General features: G+C 42.9%; 1 protein-coding gene across 3 annotated transcripts in view; it reads right to left on the reverse strand.

Moving 5' to 3' along the window:
• Window positions 1-21862, reverse strand: part of Myo3b (myosin IIIB) — a 470798-nt gene that overhangs the window by 111715 nt on the left and 337221 nt on the right. For all 3 annotated transcript variants that reach the window (XM_045147622.1, XM_045147623.1, XM_045147621.1), the window contains 2 exons: window positions 7784-7868; window positions 6784-6880 (listed from right to left, as the gene is read on the reverse strand). In XM_045147622.1, coding sequence (XP_045003557.1) covers window positions 6784-6880; window positions 7784-7868 — 182 coding nt within the window. The remainder of the gene's footprint in view (window positions 1-6783; window positions 6881-7783; window positions 7869-21862) is intronic.

Genomic DNA, 21862 nt, shown 5'->3' on the forward strand with positions numbered 1-21862 from the left:
CAGCATGACAGCCTGCACTGTCCTGATGCATGCTTCCTGCCACTGTCCTCTTTGCTGTGACCCCTTCATCACAAAGCCTCACATATTTCATGTCTATTCCCTCCTCGGGGTGATTCACCTGCACGGAATGCTCTTCTTGGAGATATCCATGGGACAGACTGACTCTCCATCATCTATCTACACGTGACTCAATCCTGGAATTCTCGAAGCAGCCACCTATTTGTTTGAGTGTAGCCACACTGGCCCTCCCCTGTGCTTGGGACAACTGCTCTTCCCTCTGTTGGGAGCCCCCTGCTGCCCATACCACACACCCTCCTTTCTCCTATGCCACCCCACAATACTGATTTATTTTATTTCCTATGCATGTTGTTTCTGTCTATCTCCCTCTGATAGTATTTGGCATGGTGTGTAGACAATGTAACTGTCATTCCCTGCCATGCAGTCTGCAGGTGGATTCTTGTGAGTAGCGCCTGACAAGATTAGCAAAGAAATTCAGAGGGATTGAATTTAGGATGAAAAATTTAGACAAGTTGAGATCAGTTTGATATTGGCACAATATCCAAGTGTGGGACTGTTTTTCTAGTAATGTGTTGTTATTGGATTACACAAAAGTATTGGACTGTACAAAGGGCAAAACAATCAATCAGTGGGTGGGGGGGGCTTTTAAAAACATTTGAAAGCCAGGCGTGGTGGCGCACACCTTTAATCCCAGCACGTGGGAGGCAGAGGTAGGAGGAGCACCATGAGTTTGAGGCCACCCTGAGACAGCATGGTGAATTCCAGGTCAGCCTGGACTAGAGTGAAACTCTACCTCAAAAAAAAGGGGGGGGGGGCCTGGAGAGAAGGCTTAGTGGTTAAGCGCTTGCCTGTGAAGCCTAAAGACCGCAGTTCGAGGCTCCATTCCCCAGTGCCCATGAAAGCCAGATGTACAAGGTGGTTCATGCATATGGAGTTGGTTTGCAGTGGATACAGGCCCTGATGTACCCATTCTCTCTTTCCCTCTCTCTGCCCTTTGTTGCTCTCAAATAAATAAATTTTTAAAATATATATAAAAAATTTGAGAAGTGCTGGCCTGACAGGTTGACATGTAGAAAGTATTAATAGTAATTTCTGAATAAACAGATGAACAAAGAGAACAAATGATCATGAATAAATGTTTACAAAGTAAAATTGGGTCACATATGTATACATTCTTTTCAGTTCTATGAAAGAATTTGACTGGTTAAATTAATGACAGAGTTATTTGTATTCCCGCTGCCTGGGTATGCTGTGTTCCTCTCTATCTGAGCAATGAATCAGCACACATGGGTCACTTGGGACAATTCTTGGACTCTTCAGCTAAGGGCTGAATACAGCCATATCCAAGTCCCACATTCCCAGAATGTTCTGCATAACTCTTGGAATAAACTTTGGATTTATTCCCTGCCCTTTGACCCCTAGATCCTTTCTACAGGAATGATGTTTGCCCTCCCTTGAAGTTAGAATGCAAGCTCTTGGATGGCAGCATTTAAAACAAACAAACAAACAAAAATCCTGAAAAGGTCATGGTATTTTCATTTGGAATTCCACAAGATCATGGGTTAATATAATGGTTCCTTAAAGATAAAGAATTAAATACAAATGTATAATAGGTTAAAATGAAAACACACTCTTGTTTCTGTAATGGTAACATAAATAAAACTGGAATTCTTTTTTTTTTTTTTTTTTTTGTTCTTCCATTCATCCTTGCTGCTTTCTAAGATCAAGGGAAATGTGTTGTATATATAATGCTTGTTTCCTGCCTGTTGTGGTTTGGATGTAAATGTCTCCCAAAGACTCATGTGTTTCAACACTTGGTCCCCAGCTGGTGGTGCTGTTTTGGAAAGTTGTGGAGCCTTACTGGAAGAAGTGGGTCACTGGGGGCAGGCCTTGAAGTGTTATAGACTAGCGGCCCTTCCTGTTCACCCCTTTGTTTCTTCCTGACTAGGGACGCAATGTGACTAACTGGACCCTTGCTCCTGCGGCCACGACTTCCTTCCTTACCATGATGGAATCTAACCTTTGAAGCTGTAAGTCAGAATAAACCCATTCTTTTTCCTCCAGCTGCTTCTTGTCAGCTATTTGGACACAGCAGCAAGTAGGGTAACTAATGCACTGCATGAGATCACCTCTCTTTTCTCCCTGACCCAAACCATAGAAACAAAATGAAGTTGAATTACTTTAACTTGTTCTCTTAGTATATCTAATTGTAAGGAGACTTCTTTTGTCCTAGGATTGTTAGAATTGCATTTGAAACCCCTCTATGGCTTGCTTACTCAAGTACAGTCTCATTTCATTCTTGCTTCCTTTACATTTCATCACAGCTTTGGATGGTCAAGACTAATTCAAGTGGCTGAGGCGATAGCTCAGATGGTAAAACACTTGCCTTGTAAGCATGAAGACCTGGGTTCCACTCCCACAAGCCACACTAAAACAAAACAAAACAAAACAAAAATCTGGGCATGGTGGCATACTTGTGATGCCAGCACTGAGGAGGTGGAGACGGGTAGATCTCTGAGGCTTCCTAGCCATGCAGTCTAGCTTACTTGGTGAATTCCAGGCCAATGAGAGAGCCCATTTCAACAAAGGTAGATGATGACACCCAAATTTGTCCTCTGGCTTCCACATATGCACCCACACCTACACATGAACACACACACAGGTGCACACATACACGCGAATTCAATTCAAGAACCTAGGTTAAGGCTGGGCATGGTGGTGCACGCCTTTAATCCCAGCACTGGGGAGGCAGAGGTAGGAGGATCGCCGTGAGTTCAAGGCCACTCTGAGATGACATAGTGAACTCCAGGTCTATCTGGACTAGAGCAAGACACTACTTAAAAAAAACAACAACAAAAAACCTAGGCTAGGGAGGATGTTGCTCAAAAGTAAACCCTAGGCAAGTATGACTTCCAATTTTGATTGCAGTAAAAGATGCACAGGACATTATAAAGTACAGGTATGACCATGTCTTTGAGGGTATTTCCAAAGAAGTTGAACTGAGAAGTTTCCTAAATGTGGGTAGGTCTAAGGACCTAGACTGAATATAAAAAAGAAATAAAAAGAAGATCAGCTAGCTGAGTACAGAATTCATCTCTCTCTGCTGACTAACTATTGGCTTAAGGTGACACCTGACGCTCCTGTTCCCATGTCTTTCCTCTCATGACAGACTGTTTCCATATTTCCGCTCAAACTGTAAGCCAAAATAAATCCTTTCTTCCTTAAGTTCCTTATTTCAACTAAGTCATCAAAAATGATAAGAAAGGCCTGGGGGGATGGCTCAGGTGTTAAAGGTGCTTGCTTGCAAAGCTTTCTGGCCTGAGTTCAATTCCCCAGTACCCACATAAAGCCAGGTGCACAGTGGTGCATTTTGTTTGCAGGGGCAAGAGGCCTTGGTGTTCTCATATACTCTCTCTTTCTCTCAAATAAAAAAGTAAAAATATTTTAAACAATAAGAAAGATAACTAATATATTACATATATTACATATTAGCACTATACAAGAGAGCAGAAATATAAATCAAGACAAGCCTGACTGTAGAACTCAGCTTTATCTTCATTTTCAGAAAATATATTTAATCCTTTTTTTTTCTTTTTTTGAGGCAAGTCCGACAGACTGCCCTTTTTTTTTTTAAATTTAATTTATTAGTTTTCTTTTCAGCAAATACAAGCAATTTGGTACCATTGTTTAGGCTCATCCATGATCTACCCCCTCCCAATGGACCCTCCTTGTTGATGTAAATGGGTTGTGCATTGTGGAGTTAGCCCACAGTTATTGGTACCATAAATGTCTCTGCATATCAGGACCCAACATGTGACTCTGACATTCTTTCCGCCCCCTCTTCCGCAAAATTTCCCTGAGCCATGTTGGGTTCATTTTTGGTCTGCTTCAGTGCTGAGGTGTTGGGGGCCTCTGAGGCTCTGGCTCTCTGATTTGGTAGGAGTTGATTTTTCTTTGTGTTGGTCTCCTTCCCCTTTGTGCTGGTATCCGGTTCATCAAGAAAACAGCACCCTTGCTTGTTTCCAGACTGCCTTTTTTTTAATGAGAGAGAGAGAATTGACATGCCAGGGCCTCCAACCACTGCAATTGAACTCCAGGCACTTGTGCCCCCTTGTGTGCATGTGCAACCTTACACACTTGCATCACTGTGTGTCTGGCTTATGTGGCACCTGGAGAGAACAACATGAGTCCTTAGGCTTCACAGGCAAGTGCCTTAACTGCTAAACCGTCTCTCCAGCCCCAGAACATATATTTTAAAGTAGAATGCCAAAACAAAATACAGTGCAGATGGGATAAATAGAAACAAATGGTAAGATGATAGATTAAAACCAAAATATACCAATAATCACATTATATGTAAATGTGCTAAACACCCCAATTAAAAAGAACAGCGCTGGAGAGAAGGCCTAGCAGTTAAGATGCTTACCTGGAAGGCTAAGGACCCAGGTTCAATTCCCCAATATCCATGTAAAGCCAGATGCACAAAGTGGCATATGTATCTGGAGTTTGCAGTGGCTGGAGGTCCTGCTACACCCATTCTCTCTCTCTCTCTTTCTCTCTCTCTGCCTCTTTCTCTCAAATAAATAAAATATTTTTTAAAAGTAGAGATTGTCTATTCAAATAGAGAAGAATATTGGCCAGTTGCTGCATAATGGATTTCATCTTATCATCTTTCCCCCAAGCCCTCCTATTTTTCCTATCCCTGAAACCTTTGTGACTTTATTCCTGAGAACTACCTATCTATAAGGAAAATACTGCCTGTGGCATTTTATTATCATTTACTGCATTATCCATGTGAAAGATTCTGCTGTAATGGATTCATCCTTTCTCATCTCTAAGAGTTCAAATTCCACATGGATTAAAGGTCACAGCATATTCGTAGGCATTTTCCATTTCATATTATGTTACTTTGTCACTGAAAAACAGGCAAAGAAGAATATTTGAGAGCTGAGCCTTTCAAGAAAATAGATCAGGTTGACATTAAGTGTAACATCAATATCTTAAATTAAAAAGCTTTCTTTCTTTGAAATTTCTATCTCCATCATCATATCCTTTTTTACACTTTTTTGCATGTGTGTAATGTGGTGGTGGTATGTGCATTGTGGTGCAGGCACATGTATATGTTTTCTTTTTAATTTTTTTGTTTATTTATTTATTTGAGAGCGACAGACAGAGAGAAAGAGGCAGATAGAGAAAGAGAGAGAATGGGCATGCCAGGGCCTCCAGCCACTGCAAACAAACTCCAGATGCATGCGCCCCCTTGTGCATCTGGCTAACGTGGGTCCTGGGGAATCTAGCCTCAAACAGGGGTCCTTAGGCTTCGTAGGCAAGCGCTTAACTGCTAAGCTATCTCTCCAGCCCACATGTATCTGTTGAACCTGCACCCTGTGGAGGCCAGAGGAGAATATCAGATGCTCCTTCCATTGCTCACCAGCCAGTTTTTCTGTCAGATGGAGTTTCTTACTGATTCCAGAGCATATTGTTTGGTGTGAACCTGAGAACTTCTCTGACCTCTGCTCTCCAAGGACTGGAGTTATCGACATGCATGGCCATGCCCAGCTGTTGATGTGGTGCTAGAGGAATTGAACTCTGGTGGTCTCAGGTCCCCCAGGGCCCTCACGCTTGTGTGGGAAGCACACGTAACAGCTGAGCCATCTTTCCAGCCCCTTTACTACCATATCACATGTTTGAACTCCCAGAAGCACTGATGAGAGCCACCCATATGCCTGAAACTGACATGACCATGTTCAACATGAGGAGTTCAGAAAAGCGACTAGACTAGAGACAGTTGATTCCCAGAGACATGTGGTGAGATGTCTATCTTTTGCTGAGAAAAATAACCTTGTTGCCCAAAGTGAAGAATTTTTCTCTGAAACTATTGTTCATCACCAAGCCCAAGATTCTGACCTCAAATGAGCTATTCTGCTAAAATATTGTTTGCCTTGCTTTAACAAAATGAAGTTTTTTAAACAGTTTACCAATTTGAGGTTCTTATGAGAGAAATATGGCCTTTGATATTCATTTTCTTCCTTCAGAAAGTTAAACATAGGCACAAATGTATGCAGCACACTGTATGCATGTAGGTATGTACTTTGACTTTTTGAGACAAGATCTCGTGTTTCCCAGACTCTCCTTGAACTTGCTATGTAGCAAGGCTGGCTTTGAGCTTTTGATCCTCCTGCCTCCACCTTCCAAATGCTGGATTTTCAGATGTATGTCACCATTCCCCAATTTCAAGCTTTGTGTGTATGTGGTATGCATGTGTATCTGCATGTTTGTATGTGTGTAGGTGTGCTGTGTATGTTCATGTACATGTGTATATACATGCATGTGGAGGGCAGAGGTCAACATCAAGTGACTTTTTCAGGCTTGTTCTACCTTATTTTTAAGGTAAGACCTTTTGCTGAACCTAGGGTTCGTTGATTTTGGCTAGATTAGCTAGCTAACATGCTCTGAGGAGCCTCCTGCCTCTATTTTGCCAGCACTGGGATTATAAGCATGCACTGCTGACCCTGGCTTTTACGTAGGTGCCAAGGGTTTGAATTCGGGTCCTCATCCTCCTCCCCCTCCCTCCCTGACTGATGCCTTTTAATACAAGTATTGCCTCCAGGTCTTTTATGATTCCCCAAACCTGAATTTTCTGCTGGCATTAAATCATCTTACTATTTGAGTCCTGCCTTCTTGACAATCCTGCACAAACAACTCACTTAAAAGTACACCAGCGTGCAAATGGAGAGGGGCACACGCTCAGAATGTCCTCCTTACCAGGTCTGCAGGAGGCGTCCCAGGACCTCAGTGTGTGGTGAGCTTGGGCAGCATGACATGTCCCAGAAGATGGCACGTTGGTCCCAGCAACAGAGAGCTTCAGAAAGACCCAGTAAGAGAAACAATATTCTTAACCTTTTTTTGAAGCAGCCTTTAGGACATGGGACATGGCTTTCATGAAACTCGAGGACCCTTAGCCCTGGCTGTATATTAGTGATATTTGTATGCTGCCCCTGTCTTGCATAAAACCGAGTGACAGTGTCCTCCTAGGGGCAAATTAGGAGTCAGGTCTCAAAACCTTTTTCTTCATTCATGTATCTCTTTGGAAGCTCTGCTCAAGTCCCCTTCACCCCTTTTGAAAATTAATTTTAGTACAGAACAGAAAGACAGCCAAGTGCTAATTTTTACCTTCACTTAATTTTTATCCTTAAGGAAGAAACAAGAAAACCTATAGGAAGGTATTAATCTGCTTAACATTTCTAAGTACATCATCCAAAGGATTTTGTTTTTTTAATCTTACATATGCTCAGCAGAGTTACTGGCAAAAACTGTACATTTTCTTCATTTCATCCTTTCAACATCAAATAGTAGGCAGCAAAAATTGGATCAGACTTCAAAGCCTGCTGTGGGCTCCAAGTCACAGAGAGACGCCTCCATTTCACATATTGAATTCGAACAGGATATCAAAGTGCTACCAGAGAACCTGGGGTCCTCTCTCAGAAAGAGGCTCCACCATCTGCAGAGTGGAGTGCGCAGACGAATCACCTCAGGGAGCAGCCAGCATTTATTCTCAGCAGCAAATTTCCAGGCTTTTGATTCTCTCTTCACTGTACCTCCCTGGCTCTCTACTGAACCAAGTTCTTTCACAGGCTGGGCTTTTGTCTCATGGACTTCAAAATGTCACTAACAGTTTCATGTTTGGATGGCCCCACCAAGCAGCCTGTGATGGGCTACATACCCATGGACTTGGATGAGTCTGGAGGAAGGAAAACACCATTACCTCAGAATCAGGATATCCAGCTGTCTTATCTGCAAGCTCTGTGAAGACAGCACAGTCTTTTGGGGAACTCTGGGCTTGTGGATGCCTAAAACAACAGCAACAATAATCATAAGTTTTAAAAGGCTTGAAAGTGGGGTAGGGGAGAGATTGCTTAATGGTTAAGGTACTTGCCAGCAAAGACAAAGGACCAAGGTTTGATTCTCCAGCACCCATGTAAAGCTGAATACATAAAGTGGCACATGCATCTGGAGTTCGTTTGCAGTGGCTAGAGGCCCTGGTGTGCCCATTCTCTCTCTATCTGCCTCTTTCTCTGTCTCTCTCAAATAAATAAATAAAATAGTTTTTTAAGAAAAAAAAAAAGGCTTAGCAGGCTGGAGAGATAGCTTAGCATTTAAGCGCTTGCCTGTAAAGCCCAAGGACCCCGGTGTGAGGCTCGATTCCCCAGGACCCACGTTAGTCAGATGCACAAGGGGACGCATGCATCTGAAGTTCGTTTGCAGTGGCTAGAGGCCCTGGAGCGCCCATTCTCTTTCTCTCTCTTTATCTGCCTCTTTCTTTCTCTGTCTATCTCTTTCAAATAAATAAATAAAAATAAACAAAAAATTAAAAAATAATAAATAAATAAAAATAAAAAAGGCTTACTTAGCTGGGCATGGTGGCACGTGTTTCTAATCCCAGCCCTTGGGAGGTTAGAGGGAGGAAGATTGCCTTGAGTTCAAGGCCACCCTGAGACTACATAGTTAATTCCAGGTCAGCTTGGGCTCGAGCAAGACCCTACTTCAAAAAAAGAAAAGACTTGGAAGTGACTGTTTAAAAAAATAAGGAGGATTACTGTTGAAAGAGTTGTTTTCCTCCAAAGTCATATCCAAACCTACTCATGCAGCTTCCATTGCTTCCTGTGTCAGTCCTTGGTTAAAGAGGATGTGGCCAAGATAAAGAAATGCATAGGTATTGTTTCTTCATGTTTCAGCAGGTCCACCATCCACCTGCAGCCCTAGACCCCAGAAAGTGCCTTTTTAGAGCTGTGTTAGGGCACCGGGGTTAGTGAGCAGTGCCAGGTTTCCAGGAACTTTACCAAGAGGAGAACCAGCAGATTCACCACTCACATCACTCAAGAAGCTCAAGGGCATGATAATAGCCTTGGGAGTATGGCACATGCTTTGAAAGGTGTTCTTGCTGCAGGAAAACTCTTTCAAAACTACAATGCCTACCTAGGGGTCTGAATTGCTAAGGCAGGCCTGATCAGGGTGTTCTGAAGTAACCAGATGAAGCTTGAAGTGGTAAGTTATGAACATCTAGTAAAGTGATAATTTTTCATGAAACAAAGCTTGGAAGACTCAGTTGTGCCCATTTGAAAGGATGAGGATAACACAGGGCTAAACAATGCTTTCTAGCTAGGCCTGGTGACATATTCCTGTAATTCCAGCACTTGGGAGATCAGAGTTTTGGGCTGCTACATGTTCCAGACCACCCAGACTATATAGAAAGGATCTAGCTCAAAAAACAAACAAACAAACAAACAAACAAACAAACACACACACACACACACACACACACACACAAAAAAAAAAAAAAAAAAAAAAAAAAAAACTAACCAAAAAGATAATACCTTTCATATGGACACGCACTGACCAGGGAAGAAAATTCTGTTCTGACTGCCTTGGTATCCTTGATCTCTCTCTTTCTCTCTCTCTCTCTCTCTCTCTCCCTCTACACACACACACACACACACACACACACACACACACACACCACACACACACAGAGGACTCGGGATAAATTTCTAGCATTCTGGTTTCTAGCTTTCCTTAGCTATAAAATGAGAGAACTGAGGTAAGTAACTCCTAAGGAGAGACTTTGTTGCTGTTGAGGCAGGGTCTCACTGACCTGGAACTCACTCTGTAGTCTCAGGCTAGCCTTGAACTCACAGCAGTTCTACCTCTGTCTCCTAAGTGCTGGGATTAAAGGTGTGTGCCACCATGTCTGCCAAGGTGCTACATTTTTAACACACACATAAAATTTTTTTTAAACTAATTAATTTATTTGCAAGCAGAGAGAGACAGAGATAAGAGAGACAGAGAGAAAACGGGTACACCAGGATGTCTAGCCGCTGCAAACAAACTCGAGACGCATGTGCCACTTTGTGCATCTGGCTCGATGTGGGTTCTGGGGAGTTGAACCCAAGTTGTTAGGCTTTGCAGGAAAGTGCTTTAACCATTGAGTTATCTCTCTAACCCTTAACCCACTCCCTAACTGACAAATTTCAACACATGTGAACTGCTTAGGGATGCTGTCTTTGAAATACCTCTTCTTAGAGTGGATTATAAGCAACATGCCCATTTGAAATATCACATGAGGACCTGTCAGGAGGGACTATAATTACTTAGCTGTATATTTGTTCATTATAAGCCTCCCACAATAGAATGTAAGTCCACAGGATCAAGGACTGCTGCTGCTGTGTTCTTTATCCAGTACCAGCACTTCCTCCATGCCTGGGACACAATAATTATTCAACAAATAATAGACAAGTTACAAGTTGTGTGGATGTCCCCCCCCACCACCCAGTATGAGACCATGTAGATTGGTAAGCACATCGTAATAATAAAATTAAATGAACTGACATTTATATAGCATTTTATAGTTTACAAAAATGCTCTTAGGGCTGGAGAGATGGTTTAGCAGTTAAGGTGCTTGGCTGCAAAGCCTAAGGACCTAGGCTTAATTCCCTAGTACCCACGTAAGCCGCCCTGGTGCACCCAGTCTCTTTCTCTCTCATAAATAAATAAAATATTTTTAAAATGCTCCTAAGGAGCTTCACATTTGAGCTAAGCACATCACTGTACTCATCCATTGATGATGAAACAGGTTCCAAGATTCAAGGATTTTCCCAGGTATCCCAGTAAAAACCAGCACAACTAAGGAAGCCCTGTTCTTCTAGGCCCCAGTTCTCTTTCTCTGGTCCACACTGCATCTGAGCACTGGCCCAAGAGACTCACTCCTGTGCATTTTAGACTGGGAAACTTATAGGACATGTGCACTCTGAACCCCCGAGAAGTCCTGATGAGCTTTGGTGAGCATCTGGGACAGACACATGGCTCTTGAATAACTGCCTGGTCCCTTCTTTCTACCTTTCCTGCCCAACAAGGAAACTGGAACCTCCTGAGAACTTCTGTAGCTCACTCACTAAGTGGCTTTTCAGGAGCCAAAGGCCAGGACAGAGGCTTCCAAGCTCTCCCCAGAGTGGGCTCATCAGGTGGACCCTCCCCTTCATTCAAGCCTTTGGAAGAATCTAAGACAGCTTAATACAGTGTTTATATGTGTGACTTGGCTTTTTTTTTTAATTTTTTTGTTTATTTTATTTATTTATTTGAGAGCAACAGACAGAAAGAAAGAGGCAGAGAGAGAGAGAGAGAGAGAGAATGGGTGCGCCAGGGCTTCCAGCCACTGCAGACGAACTCCAGACGCGTGCACCCCCTTGTGCATCTGGCTAACGTGGGTCCTGGGGAATTGAGCCTCAAACCAGGGTCCTTAGGCTTCACAGGCAAGTGCTTAACCACTAAGCCATCTCTCCAGCCCTGACTTGGCTTTTCAAAAGAGAGGAAAGAAAGGAAGGAGTGTCCACAGATAAACAAACTAGAAAGTTAAGCAGACTTCCTTCCAGAGAACACTTCCAGGAACTTTAATTTGATCATGTGCACAATGAAACTCCAAGCGAGGAAAAGAACGAGGCCCCTTCCTAGACATTATTTTGACACTGGAGTCTTTTCCCATGCACTGTACTGACAGATGGTTGTTCCTCATCACACAGTTTGGGAAACACTGATCAGAACAGTCCTTTTTAGAAAAAATAAAATCCAACTTGCTCTTTAAGATATGGGACAAGTTAATTTTAGTTTTCAAACATTTAATTGTTTCAACCCCTTTCCTGGAGATTCTATTAGATTTTTAAAAATATATTTCATTTTTAAAAAGTTATTTATGAGAGAGATAAAGAAAGACAGAGAATAGGCGCACCAGGGCCTCCAGCTGCTGCAAATGAACTCCAGACGTGTGCGCCACCTTGTGCATATGGCCTATGTGGGTCTTGGGGAATCAAACCTGGGTCCTTTGGCTTTGCAAGCAAGTGTTTTAAGCACAGAGCAATCTCTGTAGCCCCCATTAGCTTTCTTCCTTGTTGTATGGAAGACAGACTCGCCTCACTTTTCTCTTATACTAGGTAGAATAAAGTTAAGAAATCATTTGTCTCAGTGACTCTACCCCAAGCCTAAAATCTGACATTGTGGTTTTGTTTCCTCAGAGAAATGAGACTGGCAGTGAGTGAACAGCGCATTGGGACTCGTCACCACTGAAATAAGGAAGAGACTAGTCCTAACAACAATAAGACTGCTGACTGCATGCGTGCTGGCACCAAGTAGGACATGTGTATAGTTGTCTCAGGTGACACGGTCTGTGGGGTTGACCGTACTTTTCCATCCTCTCTTAGCGCAACTAGCAAGCCATGGGGCTCATGTCCTGCTGGCCATGGAAATGGAGCAGCTGGGGGAAAATTGCTGATTCAGACTATGACTAACTAGTGGTATTATTGTAAGACGAATGGGTGATGGGAACCAGGACATCCATTGTCCTAAAGTCCCACATACAGACTCTCCATTTTTGTTTTTTTTGTTTTTTTAGGTCACAAGAGGAGCAGTGCACATGGGCAAAATCAATAGGGCACCACTTGAAGCCATGCCCAGTCTCAGCACTGCAGCTCTTGCCAGCATGAAGTTGTCTTGTGATGAGAGGAAACATGAAGTATTCAACAGTAGTCAGTATATAAGTTTTTTTCTTGGGGGTCTCAATGCAAAGTTGACTCCAATCAAGGCTTTAGTTCTATTTTATAGTCCACCAGGGGTATCTGACATTTTGCTATTGTAATGTAGCACTGTCATTTCTCTTTCTACAAAGTTCCCACCCAAGAGCCACACACAATCCCATTTATCTCACATGTAAAATCTCATAATGCTTAAAGTAGGTTCACACTTTTGTGGTGGGCTGGAATCTTAGTTATCCTGGGCTGGATGAGGCCTGTGAGTCACGGACTGGACATACCTGGTACTATACAAGCACAGGAGTGTGCCCAGGGAGCAGCCAGATGAAACTACAAGGCAGCAAACACACAAGCACAGAAGGTGAGGTGTTTTATGGTAGAATTGGCCCAAGTTCTTCAAATGCGTCATGAAGAAAGGGACTCTTCCATGTTAAAAGAGATTTAAACTTAACAACTTGAGGCTATGTCTATAACCTACTAGATTGGATCCTGGCTTGGCTAGACAGGTGCAGAGGAGTTCTTAGAACTGGGAAATTTTGACAATTACATGACTAATAGTCAAGGGCTTGTGCATGTTTAGAGTATGATATTGCTATATTGAATCTGAAGAAATAAATTTCAAATAAAATAATAATCCTATCCTTGGCAGTGAGCGGGGTGTGTGTGGGAGGGGTGCAGTGTGGATGCTGTCTCTCCTCACTCACCAGTCACCTTGCATATCCAGGGCTCTCTCTTGGAAACACAGCTCGTGTCTCCGGTAGACTGCCTCCAGGCTCAGTGGCTCACTGCAGTCAACTCATTGAACTGTGTGTCTAGGAGAGACGGCAATCCCAGCCACTGTGGAGAGCCCTTCTGCTGGGCATCTGCCCTGGAAAAGCCCCCAAGGAGATGCATGCGTAAATCCCCCTCTTAAACCAGGATCCCTGTGTTTCCTGATGAGGGGCAGCAACAAGCCGGTCTCCCCAGGAGCCTGCTGCTGAGAAGGCAGGCTTCTCCATCAGTCCACAGGAAGACCAAGAGGCCAGCTGGCTCTGTCCTGCAGCGCTGGCGGCACAGGGTAGAGTCACTGTGGCCCAGGATTTGGGCCTCAACTTCACTGGCTCCAAAATTCAATTTGTCAGTTAGTTGAGGGGCTAATAATGTAGGGGGGATACCCTCAGTTACATTAACTAGTCTTTTTTTTTTTTTTTTTTTTTGAGGCAGGGTCTCACTCTAGTGCAGGCTGACCTGGAATCCATTATGTGGTCTCAGGGTGGCCTCGAACTTGTGGCAGTCCTCCTACTTCTGCCTCCAGAGTCCTGGGATTAAAGGTGTGCGCCACCACACCTGGTTAACTAATCTTTTGTAAAAAATATTTTATTTTTATTTATTTGAGAGAGAGAGAGAGAGAGAGAGAGAATGGGTACCAGGGCCACTGCAAATGAACTCCAGATGCATGTGCCACCATGTGCATCTGGTTTACATAGGTACTGGGAAATTGAACCTGGGTCCTTAGGCTTCGCAGGCAAGCACCTTAACTGCTAAGCTATCTCTTCAGTCCTTTTAAATATTTTTTTACTGATTGAGAGACAAAGAGAAAGAAAGTGAGAGAAAGAGAGAGAATGGGTGCATCAGGGCCTCCGGCCACTGCAAATGAACTCCAGAAGCATGTGCCACTTTGAGCATCTGGTTTATGTGAGCCCTGGGGAATCGAACCTGGGTCCTCAGGTTTCACAGGCAAGCTTTTCAAAGGCTAAATCATTTATTTCTCCAACCTTCTCTAACCAATCTTATGAGAGCTATATTTGAAAAGCACAATGCCAGGGTGTAGTTTTGTAAGAAGTAGCATAATTTGGACCCATGCTTGCTCACTAGCTGGACCACATGTCAGCAATGGGGTGTGTAGACCAGAGCATACCAAAGTGCACAGCAGAATCACATCAGAGGTAGAAAGGGGTTCTTTAAGGACTCTGCTGAATCAAATTTGTCTGATGACTGGATTTTTCAATGTAAGGGTTAGAATGTTATTTTTTCCTTGGATGGGAGTCAAGACACACTGGCTATCCTGTGATTTTTTTCATTTTTTGAGCTTCTCGTAATTTGACTTTTCTGTGTACTCTTGCTAAGTTTGGAAATTATGTATTATCTTGTATCAATTACAACTTAGAATCGCTCCTAAAGAAATGAAGCCAAGCCATCTCAACAGCCCCAACTTTCGTTCTAAAGAAAATTTATTCATTTGACAGACAGAGAGAATGAGTATGAGCACCCCGAAGTCCCTTGCTTCTGCAAATGAACTTCAAGCACATGTGCCACTTCGTGCATCTGGCTTTACGTGGGTACTGGGGAATTGAACCCAGGCCATCAAGCTTTGCAAGCAAGTACCTTTAACCACTGAGCCATCTATCTGGCCCAAGCTCCATAGTTTTAAATGCATATTACATGCATAGAAAAGTATCTCAAAAAATGAATATTTCTTTAAAGAACATATTTGGAAGTGCTTTCAGTACATTTAAGCCATGAAGGTTAAGTTAAAAGATTTAAGGAATGACTTCAGAAGACACTTTCCTTTGTGGAAGAGCCTGTGTTCATTTGAGCACTAGTAATATTCAAGTGAACTGGGGAGATAGGTGGAGGACCTCTACTGGATACCCAAGGTGCTCTTATTTAGTTCTTATAAGGGTTCAGAACATCCTGAGGCCTGAAGGTATAAGTGTTGAGAGCACATTTGGATGCCCAGTGTTGCCTTCCCTCTTCCCTGATTTGTATGAGCTAGGTGCTATTGCTAAATCTTACCATATGCATACACACACACACACACACACACACACACACTTGTTTGCAAAACTTGATGGCCTGGGTTTGATTCCCTGGTACCTACATAAAGCCAGATGCACAAACAAGGTGACAAATGCATCTACAGTTTGTTTGCAGTGGCTGGAGGCCCTGGCATACCCACACAGTCTCTCTTTCACACTCTGTCTTCTTCTTTCTCAAATAAATAAATAAATAAATGTGCATGCTTGCAAAATTCCCCAACTGCTTACATGAAAGCTGGACAGAAGTTCCTTAGCAGCAAGAAACCCTGGCACACACACGTGCACATAAATAAGTAAAAAAAATTGAAGCAATCCTAACAGCCTGGGCATTTTTTATTGTTGTTGTTGTTTTTTGAGGTAGGGTCTTACTCTAGCCCAGGCTAACCTGGAATTCACTATAGAGTCTCAGGATGGCCTCACTCATGGCAATCCTCCTACTTATGCCTCCCGAGTGCTAGGATTAAAGGCATGCACCACCACGCCCAGCTTTTACACTGGCCTCTTTTTTTTTTTTTTTTTATGAGAGAAAGAGAGATAAAGAAAGAATTGCCTATCAGGGCCACCAGCCACTGTGATTGAACTCCAGATGCATGCACCATCTTGCACACATGTGCAACCTAGTGCATGTGTCACCTTGTGCATCTGGTTTACATGTAATCTGGGGAGTCAAACATGTGTACTTAGGCTTTGCAGGTAAGTACCTTAACTGCTAAGCCATCTCTCTAGCCCTATAAATTTTTTAAAAGATTTTATTTTTACTGGGCGTGGTGGCGCACGCCCTTAATCCCAGCACTTGGGAGGCAGAGGTAGGAGGATCTCCATGAATTCGAGGCCAACCTGAGACTACATAGTTAATTCCAGGTCAGCCAGGACCAGAGTGAGACCCTATCTTGAAATACCAAAAAAAAAAAAAAAAAAAAAAATTTATTTTATTTATTAGATACAGAGAGAGGGAGAGAAAGAGAGTGAGCAGGGGAGCGCCAGGGCTTCTAGCCACTGCAAACGAACTCCAAATACATGTTCCACCTTGTGCATCTGACTTACATGGGACCTGGAGAATTGAACTGGGGTCCTTAGGCTTTGCAGGCATGTGCCTCAATGGCTAAGCCCTCTCCAGCCATAGCCCTAAATTTTTCAAAAGATAGAAAAACAAATGACTTAATGATATTCTATAACTTAATCTTCCTTTTGTAGTTAAAAGCTTCTTTACATGTATTTATAAGGACACACATATGCAATCGTACATGAATACTACCATAGTTATGATTATATAGCATTTCATTGACTGGTTACTACAAGTGAATACACTAATCATATTTTTATTTATTTTTTAAGTTTTTTTAAAAAAATTATTTATTTACTTGAGAGAGAAAGGCAGAGAGAGAGAGAGAGAATGGGCACGGCAGGTCCTCCAGCGACTGCAAACGAACTCCAGACACATGTGGCCCCTTGTGCGTCTGGCTAACGTGGGTCCTGGGGAATCTAGCCTCGAACCAGGGTCCTTAGGCTTCACAGGCAAGTGCTTAACTGCTAAGCCATCTCTCTAGCCCATAATCATATTTTTTAAATATTTTATTTATCTACTTGAGAAAGAGAGAAAGAAGCAGATAGAGAGACAGAGAGAATGGGCGCACCAGGGCCTTTAGCCACTGCAAACAAAACCCAGACACATGTGCCACCTTGTTCATCTGGTTTATGTGGGTCCTGGGGAATCGATCCTAGGTTCTTTGGCTTTCAGGCAAGTGCCTTAGCTGGCAATCCATCTCTCCAGCCTCCCATATTTTTTAAAAAATATTTTATTTCTTTATTTATTTGACAGAGAGAGAGAGGAAGAGGCAGAGAGAAAGAGAATGGGCATGCCAGGGCTTCCAGACACTGCAAATGAACTCCAGATGCATGCACCCCCTCGTGCATCTGGCTTCTCAGGCAAATGCCTTAGCCACTAAGCGATTTTCCCAGCCCCAGCCTCCTATACTTTTAATTTTGTTGTTGTTGTTGTTGTTTTTCGAGGTAGGGTCTCGCTGTAGCCCAGGCTGACCTGGAACTCACTATGTAGTCTCAGGGTGGCCTTGAACTTACGACAAGCCTCCTACCTCTGCCTCCCAAGTGCTGGGATTAAAGGCATGTGCCACCACTCCTGGCTCTTTTTTTTTACAATTTTTAAAAAATGTATTTATTTTGCACATGTATGTGTGAGTGCCAGGACCTCTTTCCACTGCAAACACCAGAATCTTGTGCATGCTTTATGTCTTGCTTACATGGTTGGCTGGGGAACGGAACCCAGCTGGGCCAGTAGGCTTTGCAAGCAAGCACCTTTCACTACTAAGCCATCTTTTCAGCCCCTATTTTTCAGTACCTAATTTGTTCCGAGTTTTTCACACTACGAATAAAGGAATCATTAAATATTCAGTGCATTTACTACTGAGTGTATATCTACTTATTTCCCTGGGTTAAATCTTTGCTATAAATTTGTTGGGCCTAAGAGTAAGAAAAATCCTTTTCCTACTTTAGCCTTTTCACTTACGTCATTAACTTTTCCCCAGAAAATTAACATATAACCATGAGTGTGAAAGGTCCTGTTTCCCATCATATCGCCAATACTGGATAATATCAGTCTTTTTAATCTTTAAATATATTTTTAACATAAAGTATCTTATTTTTCTTATTGATATTTATTGATTCCTAAAGAGGGAAAGCATTATTATTGAGTTTTAACATGTGGTAGTGTGGAAATGCAAATAGCACTGAAGAGAAAACAACAGTAACCATGGAGAATAGATCAGTTTTTTGTGGTGGAAAGCAGGGAAACAGGAATGAACCCCATAGCTTGGCTATTTTTTTTTTTTTTTTTTTTTGGTCATTCATTTGATGCTTGATAACATTTTTTTAATCATTGTTGTTTTGTTTTTAGAGGTAGAATCTCTCTAGCCCAGGCTGAGCTAGACTTCACTAGGGAGTCTCAGGCTGGCCTGGAACTCACAGTGATCCTCCTACCTCTGCCTCCTGAGGGCTGAGATTGAAGGTGTGCGCCACCAAACCGGTTTGGTAACTTTTTATTTAAAAAGAAACAAAATGAAAAAGCCTGCATGCATGCATTTCCCATATCCCACCCCAATCAATATTGTCGCGGAATGAGTTGCTTGTGCAAGTTATATTTAATTATGTGAATATGTGTTTGTTCTAAAACACACAGTTTTCTGTTTTAGAAAATGGCTCAAGGACAAATCCATCAGAAAGGCTCAAAAGGACTGATAAATGTTTCATGACGCCATTGCTTTGAGTTAGTACCACTTAGGTTTATGGACTTATGCTAATTTCCCAAATCCCAAGAGGCCTTTCAAGATGATCATATTTGTCTGCCTCATTGCTTCTCCCCACCGTGCGCCTGCAGTCGTAATTTGCCAGTCAATTCGTTCTCTCTGCTTCTCTGTATTTTTCCCCCTTTACTACTCTACTACAGGCGGCTGTCACTGTGCAGAAGTCTAAGGTTGGGGAGGGGGTTGCAGAAGGGTTCTCTTCCTTCTGCTGAGAATGCTTACCTTATTGGAAAAAGTGACACTCCATGGTCAGCCACTCAGAACGCTTGCTGAGAGAAAGCCCAGACCCAGGCCCAGGAAGGGCCGATAAGCGACAACAGTGATAAAGGGCTCTGTGTCCCCAGAAGATGCAGGGCCTGAGGGCCACAGCATGGCAGGAGGGACTGACCCGGGGTTCAGTATCAGGTGGAGAGTTAGGGGAGTTAGTAGGAGGGTCATGGGCCTGTACTGACCACTTGCGAGATCACCTCATTCCATCTGGCACCAGGGCTAGTGATGTGGATTCCCCAGACAGCCCCTGCTCACAGCAGGAAGTGGGAGCTGGGCTGTTGAGTAAGTTGTGCTCATGGCCTGGGATGCAAACCAGATCTTGCAGACACAGAGCCTGAGTTCTGTGTCCCCAGTGCTCTTTTGTTCCTTGACACTTTCAGTCACACCAGTTAATTTGGGACCTTAAGGAGTGACACCTGTGGCAACTAACATTAAGTTGTAGAAAATATGCAGGCAGTGGATTACGGGAGACTGTGCTGTATCTCCTGGTATCCCTGGACCCTTGACCCGACCTTTAACCTATACTGTGTCTATGGACCAAGATTAAGATATATGCACTTGCTGGGCATGGGGGCGCACACCTTTAATCCCAGCACTCGGGAGGCAGAGGTAGGAGGATCGCCGTGAGTTCAAGGCCACCCTGAGACTACATAGTGAATTCCAGGTCAGCCTGGATGGGAGTGAGACCCTACCTCAAAAAACAAACAAACAAAAAGATATGTGACTGCTGTAATACCAGCTCCTCCACAGCCTCCCAGACATCATTCATTCATCTCACAAGCACCTTTCAGTTTGTCTTCTACTCTCCAGGCTCTGGGTATACAGCATGGAACAAAGAGGCTTGACATTGATCTGCAGAGACCCACATTCGAGAGGCAGATAATAATTGAAACGACAACAACGACAAAAACCACAGCATGTTAAATAGAAGTGACAAAGATGAAAGTTAATGTGGAGAAAGTGGGCATTGGAAGAAAGTCAGAAATTAGATGAACTAGCTGTAGAAAGTGACATTTGAGTCAAGTTAATAAATAGCTAGGAATCCGTCTTTGAATACTTTTTCAAGAGCTCCTAAAGGGAAACTGGGCACATAGTTCAGATAGCAGAGCACTTGCCTAACAATCTAACTGGACAATGCCTCTATAATCCCACTCACAAGAAGTCAAGGCCATCTTCTGTTATATACAGAGTTCAAGGCTGGGTCGCTAACCTTGAACTGGCGAAAAGAAAGAAAGTTTCTAAAGAGTAAAAACTCCTGCACTATAACATGTAGAAGCCAGCATGTTAGGTCAGGACAAAATGGAGTCACCGAGGACAGCAGGAGGGCGACAGAGACAGAAGGAAGTGGGCCATCCACATTCCTCAGGGAACCACCCAGCCATCATCCCTTCCTTGCCTAACAATGCCCCAGGTCTAGGTTTCCTGCCTCCTTATTTCCCACCTGGTCCCTTGTAGTCTCATACCCTATGGCTAATGTAAAGAACAAAGGAGTTCCTTCCCCCTCCCCTAACTGAAGAGTTCTATATAGTCCACTGTCTGTGATCCCAAGCTGACTGCTCTGCTCTTGAGAGTCAGTCCTGGCAGCTCATGCTCCCCCCCCACCCCACCCCCGAATAAAAACTTCCATCCTTGCCTCAGAGTGGTCTCCATGGTTTTGGTCACTTCTTACCCTCACACAGGGGAATACTGCAAACACTTGATGAAGGCTTAGCAACAGACTTCAGGAGACATACGCATGCTCTGTGCATAAATATTTGTGATATTACTTCCAAACCACTTGGGAGAGAGTTGTCAGATAAAATACATGATACTCACTTGCATTTGAATTTCAGATGAACAATGAATAATTCTTTAAGTATTTGCAAATACTTCGTGAAGAATACTTATATGAAAAATTATTGGTTGCTGTACAAAATTCACATGTAAGTGGTAACCCACATTTTTACTTGCCAAAGTAAAATCAGCACTTCAATTTCTTCATCATCAAAATGTAAATAAAAACTCAAGGTGAGCAAGGAAAAAGCAATCACACTTGTGCTTTTAGGCAAAAATAAATAAATAAATAAATAAATAAATAATAGGAGTTTAAAAGGATTAAATCAAGACATGTAAAATGTGACATAAAACACGAAGTTAATAAAGTGTTGTACTCACTTTTGATGATTTTGTACCTCTGAAAGACAAATCCCTAAATGTGGAAACTTCAAGGGAGAAGATAGTGATGAGGTATTCAAGTGGCTTCTTTCCTGAAACCTCTATTCTCCCTTGAGTGGGTTTTACTTTTGAGATAGGACATCATTATGTTGCATAGGCTGGTGTCCAACTCCTGGGTACAAGAAATATCCCTGCCTTGGCCTCCCAAACAACTGGGACTCCAGGCACATGAGCCCTAATCTAGCTTGGGTAGAGTCTTAAAGTAACTTGTGGGTTGGCCTATCTTTGCGTTATAGTTTTTTAAAAAATATTTATTTATTTGTTTGCAAGCACAGAGGAGAGAGAGAGAAAAAAAAAATAGGTGCACCAGGGCCTCCAGCTACTGTAAACAAACTCTAGATGCATGTGCCACCTTGTGCATCTGGCTTTACATGGGTACTGGGGAACTGAACCCAGGTCATTAGGTTTGGCAGGCAAGCACCTTAACCGCTGAGCCATCTCTTCAGCCCTGAGTTATAGTTTTACTGCTTTAAAGAGTGAATTATGTAGGACCGGGCACACACTTGTGCAGAGAAAGAAAACTTCAGAGACCATTTACCACATCCTTTTCATGAGGCCTACGGTGGTTGACGTCATTGTCTGAGTGAGCCAGCGAAAGATGAGTTTGATATTCCAGTTCCTTTGGTGATGTTCTTTTCACCACCAAACCCACAAAAGGTAGCAAGGGAAC

This window comes from Jaculus jaculus, chromosome 4 (assembly GCF_020740685.1).
Source record: "Jaculus jaculus isolate mJacJac1 chromosome 4, mJacJac1.mat.Y.cur, whole genome shotgun sequence".
NCBI classification, from domain to species: Eukaryota; Metazoa; Chordata; class Mammalia; order Rodentia; family Dipodidae; genus Jaculus; species Jaculus jaculus.